General features: G+C 43.6%; 1 protein-coding gene across 1 annotated transcript in view; it reads right to left on the reverse strand.

Annotated features, from left to right (window-relative positions):
• Positions 1-3594: 3594 nt before the first annotated feature.
• The window catches only part of ZNF652 (zinc finger protein 652), a 61872-nt gene continuing 49171 nt past the window's right edge, over positions 3595-16295 (reverse strand). The window contains exons 4-6 of the mRNA XM_047756874.1: positions 15902-16017; positions 15242-15386; positions 3595-5207 (exon numbers count right to left, since the gene is read on the reverse strand). Of these exons, the coding sequence (XP_047612830.1) occupies positions 4696-5207; positions 15242-15386; positions 15902-16017 (773 nt within the window). The 3' untranslated portion in view covers positions 3595-4695. The remainder of the gene's footprint in view (positions 5208-15241; positions 15387-15901; positions 16018-16295) is intronic.

Genomic DNA, 16295 nt, shown 5'->3' on the forward strand with positions numbered 1-16295 from the left:
TTTGGAAGCAGTTTCTTACAACAATATAGCTTCGACTTACAGAATAAGAAAGAGAAGTTTGTTTTCTGGATATGCAATTCTGCACAGGAGTCTTGACTTAAATGAAGAATTGGATAAATGGTTCCTTATCTAGTTCTTTACACAAATTTACTGAAGCTAAAGCTTCAAGGCTGCGACAACCAAGGGGCTTGATTTTCCTTTGAATCTTGCAATACCTATCCTCTAAGACAAAAAGAGCTGATCACAAAGTCTATAAAAAGTCTAGCGAGTATAAAAGTACAGAAACTACGAAAGTAGGTAAATTGATGGCAATTTTTATGGCTTCCATAGAAAGTGTAGAGAGGACCTCTGGTTTGCTTTGTCGAGGTAGTGTCCAGAGTTGGAAGGTCATGGTTACAAATGCTAGAGATGACAGAAGCAGGGTAGCTAGGGTGCTGCTAAGTGCATAATAATGCTAGTATCTCTAATGGCTAATGACCTTGCATTCCTGAAAAGAAAAAAAAAAAATGACCTTTTGGGAAACTTCCTATCTTGGTTTAGGCAAAGGGAAATTAAAACCCAGGATTTACTTGCTCCATTTTAGAGTCTGAAGAATTCCAAGGGAGTGGATTTTTGTAATGGGAGACAGGTGGTCAAATTCTTAAATGTAACTTATCCCGTTTCATCAAATCCTCCCCATACCGTCTAGACCAGCATAGAAATGTTCAGCACGTGGATCAGCAAGATAATACAAGTTGTCTCTTCTACACGGTAGCTCAAACAGAAGGGTTTCCTCTAACTTTAGTTTCCATTTCTCTTCTTTCTCTCTCTTTAAACAATAAAACCCCACCGACCATGCTGTGTTGCACTAACTGAAATCTTCACAATGGGATAAATACATATACACATCTGCAATGGATTTCTGTTTCTGCTCGATTTTCTTCCAACTTAAAACATCCAGTGAAATAAGAAATTAAGCTAAACAAACATATCTACTCAGCAAACATAAACATGGGGGAAAAAATGTCAAGACGTAGACAACTGGAAGTTTAAGAGCATCCCTTCAGAGGATTTTGCCTTCCTTTAGCATATAAGGGGCGATCAAATTATAGGGAGGCTTCTAACCACAATGAAAAGGTACTTCCGACAAATGCAGCTTTTAAAAAGATGGTACATCGATGGTAATACCCACGCTCAGTCATTCATTTACAACAGGGAATGTAAATGGTAGTATACCTAAAAGCGTACACAACTGATTTGGAAAGCTTACTCCGAAGTACCACAGTAAAATTTCACGGGGAGACTGCCCTGCCTGCTAAAAACAAGAATCGTTTCACAAATAGAGGTGGAAATGAAGCCATGTGCCTTGCAATTGTTGGTCTCACCTACTTGTCTTCATTCAAATGTAAAATCTAAATACTAATGAGCCAGTCAGACTCGATTTGAGAAAGCAACAAGCAGCCTTTCATTGAGGCTAAGGAAGAGTTTGGATTTGAATGATAAATTGATGAGAAAAGCATCGAAAAACGCAAAGGAAAAAGTTAAACAGCCATGTCAACTCAAGAAAGTCCTTGGGACTTTTCCTCAAGTAAGTCTTAACCCTAGCAATGAAACGAGCCTCTGAAGACAGTACAATTAAGTCAAGAGAAAGAGTCTCAATTCGCTATCACTATGATGCTGAAACACAGCCTTTGTTGTCTTTAAATATAAGTACAGATAAGGGCTGAGAACTCAAACTCCTCCGGAGTTCTTTTGTTTTATAAATAGATATAACAGGTAGGTAATAAATTGTGAAGAAGTTTAAAGGTGGGAGGGAACACCCCAAATAATGCAACTTCTGTCTTAGTAAAGGACCCCGATCAAATTTTCAACCCTGAGTTTGAGGCTTAAGCATGTTAAACCTGATGCGCATACATGTTTAAGGCTTAATCCTTCAGTTCTTCTATGCAGAAGCATTGATGTCACGAATGTTCTTAGTGCATATTTCACTACGCAGACGTAACACGACACTGACGAGGAGTCATTATGTTCTGAGAAGTCTTTCTGAAGACCACAAACCTCAAATCAGGGAAGGTATACTCATCTAGGGGGGGAAAAAATTGGAAGTTTCCAGATTGTTCCATGATACATTTGACTAAGAACTGTACTGCATGACAAGGCTGCTCTTTTAAAAAAAAGATAATCACTTTCTGCCTCTCTTTAAGGGTGGTGGTGATTATGTGCTTAATACTGGTTTTTCTGTGTAAGCAGATATTTTCTTATGGCTATTTTCACTTGAATGAAATATCAAAGATGACTACCTGAATCTTCCAGTGTATAGTTATAGTACACCTCAGAAAATGGTGGATTCAATGGTCTCAAGTCTAGAATTCAGAAGTGCTGCCCAATACTGTAAATTTATTTAGTACAAAGTAAGGTATAACCAATTAACTAAGCTGCATTAAAAATGATTTTAATATTACGAGCTTGGACAAGAAATAATGATATGTCCACACAAAGGAGAAGATCCACAAACTTGTCATGGGACGAAAAGCAGATTGAGGGAGGCAGCCACTAAATATAACAGTCCTAAATAACAAATGAACTTTTCTTATTGGTTTGGGTACTTGGGTGTTCAAGGAATGTATACAAATATTTAAAACAATATTCCTTAGAAGGTACATCCAAAAGCAGGAAGAAAAGTATATCCTGAGATACTTTTCTCCATCATTCCCGAATTTTCCTATGCTCATTACAGAAGACAAAGACAATCATCAGAAGGAAAAAAAAAAAAATCTGGAAATATTAAACCAAAAAACCAAGAATGCGGTATTTTAAAAACAGGTATTTGACCTCAATGGAAAGAGTTCCATTTTTTCCTGCCACAGAGCTCATCAACCAGAAAAGTGCTTAAAGTACATCGGCACATGTTAATATTAAAACACAAAATAAATAAAAGCCAGGGTTCTGATTCAGGCAAAGATTTAAGAGCCTGAGGAAAGGAAAAATGAAGACATTTCCAGATTAAAAATTGAAAGGAGGGGGAGAGAGAGAGAGAGAGAGACAGCAGACCTTGCTTTGGAACTCAGTTCACTGAGACGAGAAATTACAAAATGTGTTTGCTACACCAAGTCTGGGTAGATGTGTAACCAGTATGTTAGCCCTTCTGTTCAGCCTTTCCTATAATGAGCTCCTGACGGCCCGTGCACTTTTGAAGTTCCCCAAACCTGACAAAGTGACCTGGCCCAAATTGGAGATGCGGCTCTCATCACCAGGAAGCCTGCTGTCACATAATTACTTGCAGAGGATAGGGCAGCAAGACGTCATGTTCTCTCCTTTACCGCCATTTAAACTGTGTTGGACTAGCTCAAAAGTTGTGGATATATCGTGGAAGAGATATTTTAAAAGGCATAACCAATTGGTGTTCTCATCCAAATTTCTCAGCCACGGTCAGCAACAACGTTTGTGATTTTAGTGGACCCTTTTACCTCTTCCTAACAATTCTAGAAAAACAGAGCAAGCTCAAAACGAGCAGTGTACTGTGAGATTTCAATTTGGCCGCCCAGAAAGGTTGAACATGAACACGGCTATAAGGGAAGAGAGAAAGAGATGTGACTGAGATGAAGCACCCCCCCCCCCAACCCGGTCCCCATGTCCCCCTCTTGATGGTAAACAGCTCCACTCAGGCGTTCAAAACAGGCCAGCTTCAGGTAATTTCCCTGGAAAAGGCTCCACCCTCTGCAAATCAGTCCATGTAACACACACTAACTGAACCAAGTGAAAGGTGGAGCAAAGAGCATGTCGGCGAGCCTAGCAGACCTTTGAGTGTTAAGCAGAGATTAGAAAACGACCGAGGATTTATTCCAAGTTCAGAAAGCAAAACCTCCTTTTTGCACTAGCCTGGTCTGGAGACCCTCTCAAGGTACATCTAGTCTCTGAAGCACCTTTGAGTTGTACGGATGTAAGAATAACTTTGAACTATAGAAGTTATATGCATCTTTAAGAATCACATTTTGATGATTATAAAATTTTTTTTCTATTTTACAACATAGGTCCAGCTACACTGAAAAAATTACACCGCTTATTGAAATACATTTCATTTTAGAAACAGACTACTAAAGAAGTCTATACAAAAACTCTAAAATAATTTCTGTAGTAAAATAAAGAGTGTGTTAGGAGAGCTACACAAAGAAGAAAATTTCTGTCTTTCTCTATAATGCTTGATATACGGTGAAACGTGGCTGGCTCCACTCTGAAGCCAGCACCAAAAGCTGAAAAGAATCTGTTACAATACACAGTGATACAATTAATGCTCTGGATTAATCTCACAGCCTTCCCGATTAGTACAAAGGAAACCAGGCCTGTCCCCTCTTTGAGGAGACGTCCAGGATATAAAAGCAAGCATACCTCATCAGCTGATATGAAATTATAAAATCCCACAAGTCCGAGTATCTGAAAGTTATAAAAGTCACCAGAAAATGCAAGCAAATTGGGCTTTAGTTCCGTGGTTCCCTGGTTTAGACGCCAGTGCCCTCCGCGAGCTCCCTCGGGTCTTCCCGTCCACTCCCTCGGCTGTGCTGATTCCCCGAGACAACGACAAGGCTCCCGGCGGCGGTGGCGGCGGCAGCTGAAGCTGGGGAGGGTCCCACCGCGGCAGACCAGCTCCCCGGCCCGCCCCGCTCTGCCAACTCACATGGGGGCGCGCGGCTGGGGAGCACACACTGAAGGAGACGGCTGTTAGTGGGGCTGCGCCGAACTGTTCTTCTCCGCCAGGTGCCGCAGAAAGGTGTCCTCGCCCTGGCCGCGGTTGTTTAAGGGCTCGCTCTTAAAGAGAGCTGGAGGGGGGGGCAGGTGAGGGACGGGGGGGATGGGCAGGTGGTGGGGGTGGTGGGGGTGAGCGTGGATGTGAAGGTGCGAGAAGGGGTGGGGGATGGGCCGGGGGGGCAGAGTGCTCACGGGGTTCATGGTGATCGGAGGGGCGGGGGTCGCGGGGGTGTTCACCACGGAAGGGACTGGGGTGGCTGGGGCGCTGGTGAGTGGGATCTGGACAGCAGGCGGCACGTTCACGGGGCTGGTCACCCGAAAGCACTTCTCCTTGTGGGCCTTAAGCATGTTGGAGAAGCGGAACCGCTGGCCACACACATCGCACGGGTAGGGCTTCTCGCCTGTGTGAGTTCTGCGGTGCCTCTTCATGTTGGGACGGCTGGTGAAGCTCTTGCCGCAGATTTCACAGATGAAGGGTTTCTCTCCTGAGATGAACACAGACGCAAGCACCCGATTAACACACGAGGCAGCAATTACGTGCCCTGCTATTCCTCGTATTGGAAAAGGAGGTCACCGCTCCTCTCCGATGTGGTGTTTTATAGTCTCATTGTCATAAAAGAGGCCCCCAAAGTTGGGACTTCACAAAAAAAGCACAAGGACGAGTAAAACTTCACATACAACCTACCATCTGGGCTTGGTTAAAAGGAAAAAAAAAAAAAAAAGGAGTTCCTACCATGGCGCAGCGGAAACGAAGCTGGCTAGTATCCCTGAGGACACAGGTTCGCTCTTTGGCCTCGATCAGTGGGTTAAGGATCTGGCATTGCCATGAGCTGTGGTGTGGGTCACAGACACGGCTTGGATCTGGCATTGCTGTTGTGGCGTAGGCTGGCAGCTATAGCTCCTATTCGACCCCTAGCCTGGGAACCTCCATACGCTGCAGGTTCGGGCCCTAAAAAACAAACAAAAAGCATCTAAGGTAGTGATCTTCCCCATTCTAGTGAAGAACTGTTCAAACGGTTCTTCTGCTCAGTGGAACTAAGCCCAGGGATGAAGCTCTGCCTCTGAGCGTACACAGGTTGATCTGTAAGCAATTTCTGACATTCCAACCCAAAGTAGGACTTTGCTGAAAACGTCCTATGGAGTAAGTCTCCTCATGTCTACTCATATGTAATCCTTCGCGTGTGGTGGCTTACTTTTGGGCGTGTGGGGAAATACTGGACTGACTCGCCCTACAACATGGACTTGGCATCACAGCGTTTCTCTGCAGGCAGTTCACTACGTGGGACTGTCTGCACCTCTCAAGAGCACTCACTGGGCCTGGCACCAGACTACTAAACGCCCCCAAGAAATTCAGATGATCAAGAGTGCCTCCACACCGTTTCCAAATGCCCATGGGTGTGGGGACGGCTGGGAGGCAGGCCACCACTCCTGGTTGAGAACCACAGGGACAAGGAACCCCAAAGCACACAAAAGTCTCAGTTCTTTTTTTTGTCTTTTTTTTTTTTTTTTCTATTTCCTGGGCCGCTCCTGCAGCATATGGACGTTCCTAGGCTAGGGGTCAAATCGGAGCTGTAGCTGCCAGCCTACGCCAGAGCCACAGCAACGCGGGATCCGAGCCGCCTCTGCGACCTACACCAGAGCTCACGGCAACGCCGGATCGTTATGGTTCCTAGTCGGATTCCTTAACCACTGCGCCACGACAAGAACTCCAAAAGTCTCAGTTCTAAGAGCACTTAGGGAGGAAATTAGGTTTGGGCTCTAAGGGCTTAATTTTTAATTTTTAAGCTCCCTAACCTTCCTTCAGAATTACTGCTTAGTTCCACCCTATGTCTGCCTGCCTCTCTCCCCAGGCTATAAAGAAGAAACAGAATGACTTTTGAACATACCTGTCCATTATCACTTCACATGGAGTGCTGTGGTGTGGTGTGGAGTCCCTGTGTACATGCCCTTCAGTGACCATATGCTTGTATTTATCAATTCCTTCATCAGCTCTCAGTGTATGTAGCTGGTATCTTTACTGTAACTCCTGCTACAAGAGAGTTTGCCCTCACCTCAATTATTGCTTCCCTCCCCCCCCCTTTTTTTCTAGTAAGTGTCCTTACTCTACTCTGAATAAATAAGAGCTTCTGCGTATTGAATCTTACTGTGTACCCGGCACTGTTCGAATCACTTGACGTCTTATTAACCTCTGATGAGCCTCACAGCCATTCGAGGTAGGTATGTTATTGTCCCTATTTTACTGATAGGGAATTAAGACACTTGCTCAAGGTTCTACAGCTAGTGGAGAGCCAGGATTTAAAGCTGCAGTTTGGGAGTTCCCATCCTGGCGCAGTGGAAACGAATCCAACTAGGAATCATGAGGTTTCGGGTTCTATCCTTGGCCTTACTCAGTGGGTTAAGGATCTGGTGTTGCCGTGAGCTGTGGTGTAGGTCGCAGATGAGGCTCGGATCTGGAGTTGCTGTGGCTGTGGCGCAGGCCGGCAGCTGTAGCTCCGACTGGACCCCTAGCCTGGGAACCTCCACATACCCTGGGGTGCAGCCCTAAAATCAAAATCAAAAAAAAAAAAAAAAAAAAACCCAAAACAAACAAATTGCACTCTGGCCCCAGACAGGAAAGCCACAGCACTTTACACCTCAATGCTTTGTGCATTCCTGCCAACACAAAGGAATGTTCTTTTCTTACTGGTTCCTTCCACTGTGGGACCCCTTCTAACACTAGCAGCAAATGCCTCTGTCCGTGCCGTAGTCCTCATTTCTTCTCTCTGCCTTTGAAACCCGGTAGCTCCTACTGCCCTCCTTCCACGGAAGCCAGAATTTTCCTCCCTTTCCCTGGGACTAAACTGAACCATAAGGAGGGATTGGTTTTCTCCATAGTTACCAGTGCTACTTGCTGCCTATAGCATTTCTTTTATTTTCCTACGTTTCATTATTCAATCACGGCCACTGTGAGGCTCTTCACTGTGATTCATATTCATATTTCTAGATAAGTTTTGTGTCTGCTTGTTTTCCTGCTTTTTAATCCTCTTTTTAATCTTTTTAATTTCCTCCAATTACCTTAAAAACTTCACATTCTATGTTAAATGGAATTGATAAATCAACTGCGGTATACCCATCTGATGGAGAGTGCCATTAAAAACAATTATTATAGGAAGTTCCCATTGTGGCTCAGTGGTAACGCACCTGACTAGTACCCACGAGGATTCGGGCTCAATCCCTGGCCTTGCTCAGTGGGTTAAGGACCCGGCATCGCCATGAGCTGTGGTGTAGGCCAAAGATGTGGCTCAGATCCTGCGTTGCTGCGGTGTAGGCTTTCGACCCCTAGCCTCGGAACTTCCATATGCTCCAGACATGACCCTAAAAAGCAAAACCAAACCAAACCCAGTATCATCAAAGTTTACAAATGTAATTATTAACATGAAAATCTATAATCTATTATCTATGGCCTAATAAGTAAAATAAGCAAGCTATGAAAATGGATGCATGGAATTATCCACTTTTATTTTAGTCTTTTTAGGGCTGCATTTGCAGCATACGAAGGTCCCCAGGCTAGGGACTGAATCAGAGATGTAGCCTCTGGCCTACACCACAGCTATAGCAAGACCAGATCCGAGCCCATGTCTGCGACCCACACCACACTTGTGGCAACGCTGGATCCTTAACCCACTGAGTGAGGCCAGGGATCAAACCTGAAACCTCATGGTTCCTAGTTGGATTAATTTCTGCTGAGCTACGACGGGAACTCTGAATTATCCACTTTTAATGAAAAATATGTTTAGGAAAATATGGAAAGAAGTTCCACAAATGTTACCAGTGATCACCCCCAGATAACAGGATTATGAGTGATATTTTACTACATTTTTATGCTTATATGTACTTTGTTTTCTAAAATAAACATGACCTATGTATACAATAAAATGTTCTCAAAGCACACCTGCTTGATACCCTATCAACCCCTTGGACCGCTCCCTCCTTGATTCCCTTGAGTTAATATTCTTCATTCCTAACAGCCAAACAGAACCAGAGCCAAAGGGCCTAATCTTTGAATTATTAGTCTAATATGAGAAAACACCCTCCACTTAATTCACTAATCACTTCTTAGGATCACTGGACACTCTATTCACTGAAAATTGACTGTGTGGACATGGAACCGTCTGTCATGTGTTCAAACCTGGTCCAAGCCTGGATCTCTCTAATCATCTCTCACTTGTAGTCTTCTAGGCTATAATGATCTGCCACAGAAAGATCAAAAACTATTAGAATGGGCCTACCACAAATCCATGTATTCAAATTTACATGAAAAACAAAAAAGAAGTTCCCGTGTAGCACAGTGGGTTAAGAATCTGACTGCTGTGGCTCAGGTTGCTCTAGAGGCACAAGTTTGATCTCAGGCCTAGCTCAGTGGGTTCAAGGATCCAGTGTCGCCATAGCTGCAGCACAGGTCACAGCTGTGCTTGGATTCAATTCCTGGCCTGGGAACTTCCACGTGCTGCTGGTGCGGCCATAAACCGCACCCCCAAAAAAACCCCACCCACCCAACTCCCCAATTTAAATGGGTTCTTTTAAATACTTAATAATCTTTTATCCATTTCCTGATGTCCTACCAAATTTTCTGCATTTGCTGTTCCAGACATATACCCATGTATTCCCACGCAACTCTAACTCTCATTATTCATTAGGCCCCATCTCCTAATTGTGCTAATGACTGAGGATAAAGTTTCCCTAAACCTCAAGTAAGATTACAATGAGGCTGAAACAAGGAAAAATCAAAAGGTAACACTTGAAACCAATCACGTTTACAACGTCCCACTTTAAGGGAGCGCTAGTGAATGTGTGGCTGGGGGGTACGCTAACAGCTAAACCCATCAAGGCGTATATATCAATACATCTTATGATGTGACCTGTTACATACAGAGTTAACTAATTGTAAGAAATGGTATTGTAATGAGTCTGAAGAGCACACATTATAAATGAAGAGAGTATCTGCAAGGAAGATAGAAAAGAGCAAGAGTTTGGCTAGTTAGCTGCCTTTTTTTTTTCTTGGTCTATTTAGGACGACACCAGAGGCATCTGGAGGTTCCTGGGCTAGGGGCTGAATTGGAGCTGTAGCCTCAGGCCTACACCACAGCCATAGCAACGCCAGATCTGAGCTGGGTCTGCAACCTACACCACAGTTCACAGCAATGCCAGATTCTTAACCCACTGAGGCCAGGAATGGAACCTGTGTCCTCATGAATACTAGTCAGATTCGTTTCTGCTGAGCCGTGGTGGAACTCCTGCCCTTTTTTGTTTGGCCATGCTCATGGCATGCAGAAGTTACAGAGCCAGGGATAAAACCTGACCAGCAGTGACCAGAGCCATAGCAGTGACAACGCCAGATCCTTAACTGCTAGGCCACCAGGGAAGTCCTAGTTAGCTATCCTTTGCACAGTTCAAAGGAAAAGGTTATCTGGCTAATAAATGCAAGCATTCCAAGTCTGCTTATGAATATCCTTGAGCAGCATGGGAAATCTGTGTATCTATGTATCTAGCCTGCTAAAACATCACAACTGTTCCCTGGATCACTGCAATATCCACCGACTGGTTTCACCATCTCCATTCTTGCTCCTCACCCTCCAATCCATTTTCTACACTGTAGCCAGAGCAAACTTTCAGACAGTTGTGTTGCCCTCTGCTTAAAACCGTTTAAGAACTTCCCACTGTCCTGAGAATACAGCTCAAATTTTTCTACATGGCTTGAGACCCAACCCTTGCTGACTGCAGTATCATGGCTTATCACACCCCCTATCTCCCTGCCGCCCCTCCTCCCCCAATCCATTAAACTCTAGCCACCTTCATTTAGCTGCAGGTACTTACTGTGCTCTCATCACCAAACCATAGCTGTGCCTTGCCTGTCCTTCACCCTAACCTGACTACAAGCTCTGTGGACCTAAGGAGAGTTCAGTCTTGTTCAGTACAGTAGTCCCATTTAGTAGATCTTTAATTAATATTTTAATGTAAAGTTTAATTCTAAGACTTGCACTTCGCCCTACATATTAACATCTGTGAAACTGATACTATAACAATCAATGGAATGTCACTGTTTAATTTGCAGCATTTTTTTTTTGTCCTTTTTTTTGCTATTTCTTGGGCCGCTCCCGCAGCATATGGAGGTTCCCAGGCTAGGGGTCTAATTAGAGCTGTAGCCACCGGCCTACACGAGAGCCACAGCAATGCGGGATCCGAGCCGCGTCTGCAACCTACACTACAGCTCACGGCAATGCCGGATCGTTAACCCACTGAGCAAGGACAGGGACCGAACCCGCAACCTCATGGTTCCTAGTCGGATTCGTTAACCACTGCGCCACGACGGGAACTCCTGCAGCATTTTCTTAGCAATATATAAATTGGGTTTGTGCTACACTTGACGACTTCTTGGATTCAATCTAGGATGGTACTCACCATTAAGATCATTCAATTACCTTCCTTTGCTGTAATTTCCTGTTCTGATGATCTTGAGATTGTAATTTAGCTTCTAATATAATTTTTTTTTTGTCTTTTTCTAGGGCCACACCCGCAGCATATGGAAGTTCCCAGGCTAGGGGTCCAATCGGGGCTGTAGCCACCAGCATACGCCACAGCCACAGTAACTCGGGATCCGAGCCACTTCTGCGACCTACACCACAGCTCACGTCAATGCCAGATCCTGAACCACTGAGTGAGGCCAGGGATTGAACCCGTAACCTCATGGCTACTAGTCGGGTTCATTAACCACTGAGCCATGACGGCAATTCCCCCTTTTCTTCGTTAAACCTAACCGTTCTCCTTGGATCTTCTCAGGTACCAAGGAACCAGAGCCTACAGAGGTTGCATAATTCACTTAAGGTCACACTGCTAGTGAGTGGCAGAGCCAGGTTTGCCCAACTCCACCATCCAGCAGGTTTCCCAGTGTGAGTATTACAAACAATATTAAAAGGCAGATGACAAACCAGCAGAAAGTATTTTAGTATCAGTGTTAAACAAGGTCTAAGAGAAGTGAATATATACAAGGAGCTATATATAAAGAGCTATCACAAACAATAAGAAAAATTCAAACAGTGTAATGAAAAGATGAATACAGAAAAGGCACAAGCAATTCAGAAAAGAACATATACCAATACTCAATAAGCATATGAAAAAAAAGGTTCAGAGCTCCTGTTGCGGCTCAGTGGAAAAGAATCTGACTAGCATCCATGAGAACGCGGGTTTGATCCCTGGCCCTGCTCAGTGGGTTAAGGATCCAGCATTGCCATGAGCTGTGGTGTAGGTCGCAGGCATGGCTCAGATATGGTGCTGCTGTGGCTGTGGCGTAGGCCACCAGCTATAGCTCTGATTTAACCCCTAGCCTGGGAACCTCCATATGTTGTGGGTGTGGCCATAAAATGACAAATAATTTAAAAAAAAGAAGGAAAGAAAGAAAAAAAGTTAAATTTTACTTGGCAATTAAGTGCAAATTAACACAATAAGAAACTATTGTTGGAGTTCCGGACATGGCGAGTGGTTAATGAATCCGACTGGGAATCATGAGGTTTCAGGTTCGATCCCTGGCCTCGATCAGTGGGTTAAGGATCCGCTGTTGCCATGAGCTGTGGTGTAGGTCACAGACGCGGCTCAGATCCCATGTTGCTATGGCTGTGGTGTAGGCCAGCAGCTACAGCTCCGATTGGACCCCTAGCCTGGGAACCTCCATATGCCGAGGGAGCGGCCCTAGAAAAGGCAAAAAGACAAAAAAAAAAAAAGAAACTATTTTTCACCTATGAATTCAACAGTGATTTTATTTAGCATGGGAAAGGGTTGAGGAAATGGGTATTTTCATGCACAGCTGCTAAGAGTATGTGGATGGCTATTTTGCAATACAAGCCCCCAAGTCTTAAAAAGACACACATCCCTCTGCCTTGATAACCCCATTTCCAGGAATTCATCCTAAATAGTCACAGATGTGCTAGCCATAAAGTTGTTTGGTCACAGTATTATTTATAAAAGTAAAAAAATTGGAAAAAGAGGTAATCTAAATGTCTAATAGGGAACCAGCTAAATATAGGACTGTGTAAAGGTTATATTGATAAAATGAGATAGTAACTGTAAAGTACTTAAGACAGTACTTGGCATATACGTGCATAATAAATGATGGCTCTTATTACAGAAAATTTCTAAGAAGGAATATCATGCAACTGTTAAAATGATATTGCTGTCAATGACATACTACAGTAAAATTAAAAGCAGGTAATAACAGAGCATAAAGACCCAGTTTTTGTTTGATGACTATATACATGAATACATAAACACTTATGCATAGTATCTATCTCTATGTATGTTAAGAAACTACGGAATTAAAAAAAAATGCGAAAATGAAATGATCTTTTCAGTGATAAGATCATTTCAATTTTCACGTTTTCTAATATACTTTAATAAATATGTACTATTAAAGAAAAGAACAAAAATTTAAGTAAATTTAGGTGTTTGTCCTCCTTTACAAGAAACAGGAAATGTTCAGCTTGCCTTTTTGGTCAAAGAAGAATTCTTAACCAAAATTTCATTCGAGAAATATGTTAATCATGAAATGTATACTTTGGCTTCATATTAGGACATTTAAGGGTCTGAAGAAAGAAAGAAGGATAAAGGGGAAAGAAGAAAGAGAAAGAAATGCAGAAAGATAAGGAGAGGATGGAAGCTGTGCAGGGAGCCGGGCAGAGAGGAGGTGAGGTAGAGGCTTGAGTAGCGCAGGTTCCCTCCAATCTTGCAACGACAGACAATTACCCGGCATCTACCATGTGCCAAGCACTGCATGTGAATGTGACACAGCCTCTGCCTTCAAAAAAAACTTATTTTCTATCTAGGTCCATAGTTTCCTGCTGAATTCACAAAAACACTGCATCCTAAAAGTGACTCAGAACTAAGAGCCTATCTAAGATCCACCAGATGACAAGAGAATTTGTCGAATACTCTGATATGTCCTGCTTCCTAGGCTTCACAGTTTTATTATCACTTTTTGTTGTTGTTGTTTGTTTTGGTCTTTTGAGGGCCGCATCTGCAGCGTATGGAGGTTCCCAGGGTAGGGGTGGAATCAGAACTGTAGCCCTCAGCCTACGCCACAGCCACAGCAACGCAGGATCCAGGCCGTGTCTGTTGACCTACAAGGCAACACTGGATCCTTAACCCACTGAATGAGGCCAGGAATCGAACCTGTGTCCTCAGGGATGCTAGTCAGGTTCATCTCTGCTGAGCCAGGACAGGAAACCCGCCCCCTTTTTTTTCTGCTTTTAACTCAATGAATTTCATTATTATTACCTTTTTTTTTTTTTTTTTTTCCGGTCTTTTTGCCTTTTGAGGGTGGCTCCCGAGGCATATGGAGGTTCCCGGGCTAGGGGTCGAATCGGAGCTGTAGCCACCAGCCTACGCCAGAGCCACAGCAACGTGGGATCCGAGCCATGTCTGTGACCTACACCACAGCTCACAGCAACGCCGGATCCTTAACCCACTGAGCGAGGCCAGGGATTGAACCCGCAACCTCATGGTTCCTAGTTGGATTCGTTAACCACTACCTGAACTCCATTATCATTACCTTTTGAGATGCAATTTACTTAAACTCCTCTCATGACTCTTCCTCTAGCTTAATCCTTAAAGTCAGCTCTGAATGGGAAAGCAGCCCACAGGGCAGGCATTTTTCTTTGGACCTCAACAGAGAAATGGGAATGACAGAGGCCCAGCCATGGGCAGAATTTCCTCATCACTAGTTATGCAGGCTAAACAGGATAATCTCTTATGGTTCTTTCTAGCTCCGCTACTCTGTAGACTAAAATAACCTAGAATTCTGTGACTAGATTTTGCAGAAACTTGAACCATGTTTCATACTGTTTGATTTGTGCAAAGACAGCTAATTCCAGAGCGTCAAGTTGAGACAGAGATTCAATGCCCCAGTGTTTACAGGGGGGCTAGTATTGTAAACAGCTCCCTGGAGGCTGGGTGATCAAATGCTTACAAGATTCAAATCTATGCTATGAAGCATATATATACCCCTGAAAACACAAGCAGTTAAAACATTATTTAACCTCATTTGATGGTTGCGCTTGTGAAAAGTAATCAATTTTGGTAAATTAAATCCAATCAAACTTTAAGAATATTGAGAGCATACTGCTTCTATGAAAAGCAGTCAATGTCCTCTATTTTTTTCTTTAAAGGCCCAGAACCGTTTCTTTGGAAAAATACACATAACACAAAACAAGTTTCATACAATTTCAGGAGATCCTGTACCCCAAATAAAGTGTCCATTGTCTTGAAAGAACCCACAGATTAAAAAGGCACTAACAATCTTTTTTTAAAACAAAGTTATGAAGGCCTAATTTTTCCGCCTTATAAATCTGTATTCCTATATATCAGGTTTATTTAAAGTGGACTATGCACGTAGAAGGCAGATTTGTGGCTTAGGGTTTGCAATAAACAGACTCACAGGTGATCATTAACAAGTGCTTGAGACATAGCTGTACCTTTCCCAAGGAATTCTTACCAGTGTGTGTTTTCATGTGTTCGTCGAAGTACTGCTTCATGTTGAAGTCCTTGCCACACCACTGGCACATGAACTGTTTGTGCCCAATGTGGATGCTCATGTGGGACCGTAGCTGGTACTTGTACTGAAACCTTTCGTCACAGTTCTGCATTGGACACAGTGGAGATTTTTGAATGCCAAGCACAGCAGCTTTATTTGCGCCCACCCTGCCTGGTCTGAGATTAGGTTTATTTTTCATACTCAAGACAGAACCTGCTTGTGTCAAACATTTGGCTCCACCATACTTCTGGAACTGAGTTCTTAACACAAGTGAAAATTCCTCAAATAACTATCACCGGGGTCTATGGGATTTCTCTGAATTACTGAGAAAAGTAAAATAACTCATCGTTTGTCATTTCCACATTTAACCTCATCCAAGAGAGTTAGCACTCACTGTGTTAAAAGTGGCCGCTGTCTAGCTGGCAGGGAGGTAACACACAATGCTCAGGGCCTGCATCTGATCGATCTGTGGAAACGCAGCCTGTGCCTTGCAGGGGGCACACCTCTCTCTCTCTCTCTCTCTCACCTCTCTCACCTCTCTCTCTCTCTCTCTTTCTCTCGCTTCACCACGCATACACAAGCCGGCCCCTCGCCTGGGCTGGTGGGCGGCACATGCCTTACCTCGCATCTGAAGGGCTTCTCTCCAGAATGCTGCAAGGAGTGCACCTTGAGTGACATACTGCGTTTGAATGACTTTCCACAGGTTTCACATGTAAATGGCATGTCTTTCGTGTGTGCTGCAACACAGAATATGCACTGACACTCAAAACCAGTCCACCCAAAGGCTCGAACTAGAAGAGAGACACGTTCTACGGTGAGGTGGTCATGCCATCTTAACTCACTGCACTCTAATTTGTGAGGCTTTAATAGCAGAGTTCTGAAGGGAAAAACAGCAACGCTGAAAAGAAACCTGGGTGGGGAAGACTCTACCAACCAATTTGGTGATGCTTACTAAAGACAGGTTGTATTTAGTTTCGACGAGTCAAAACTGATTAAAGTATGACAGTTCCTCATA

This window comes from Phacochoerus africanus, chromosome 14 (assembly GCF_016906955.1).
Source record: "Phacochoerus africanus isolate WHEZ1 chromosome 14, ROS_Pafr_v1, whole genome shotgun sequence".
In the NCBI taxonomy this organism is placed as follows: domain Eukaryota; kingdom Metazoa; phylum Chordata; class Mammalia; order Artiodactyla; family Suidae; genus Phacochoerus; species Phacochoerus africanus.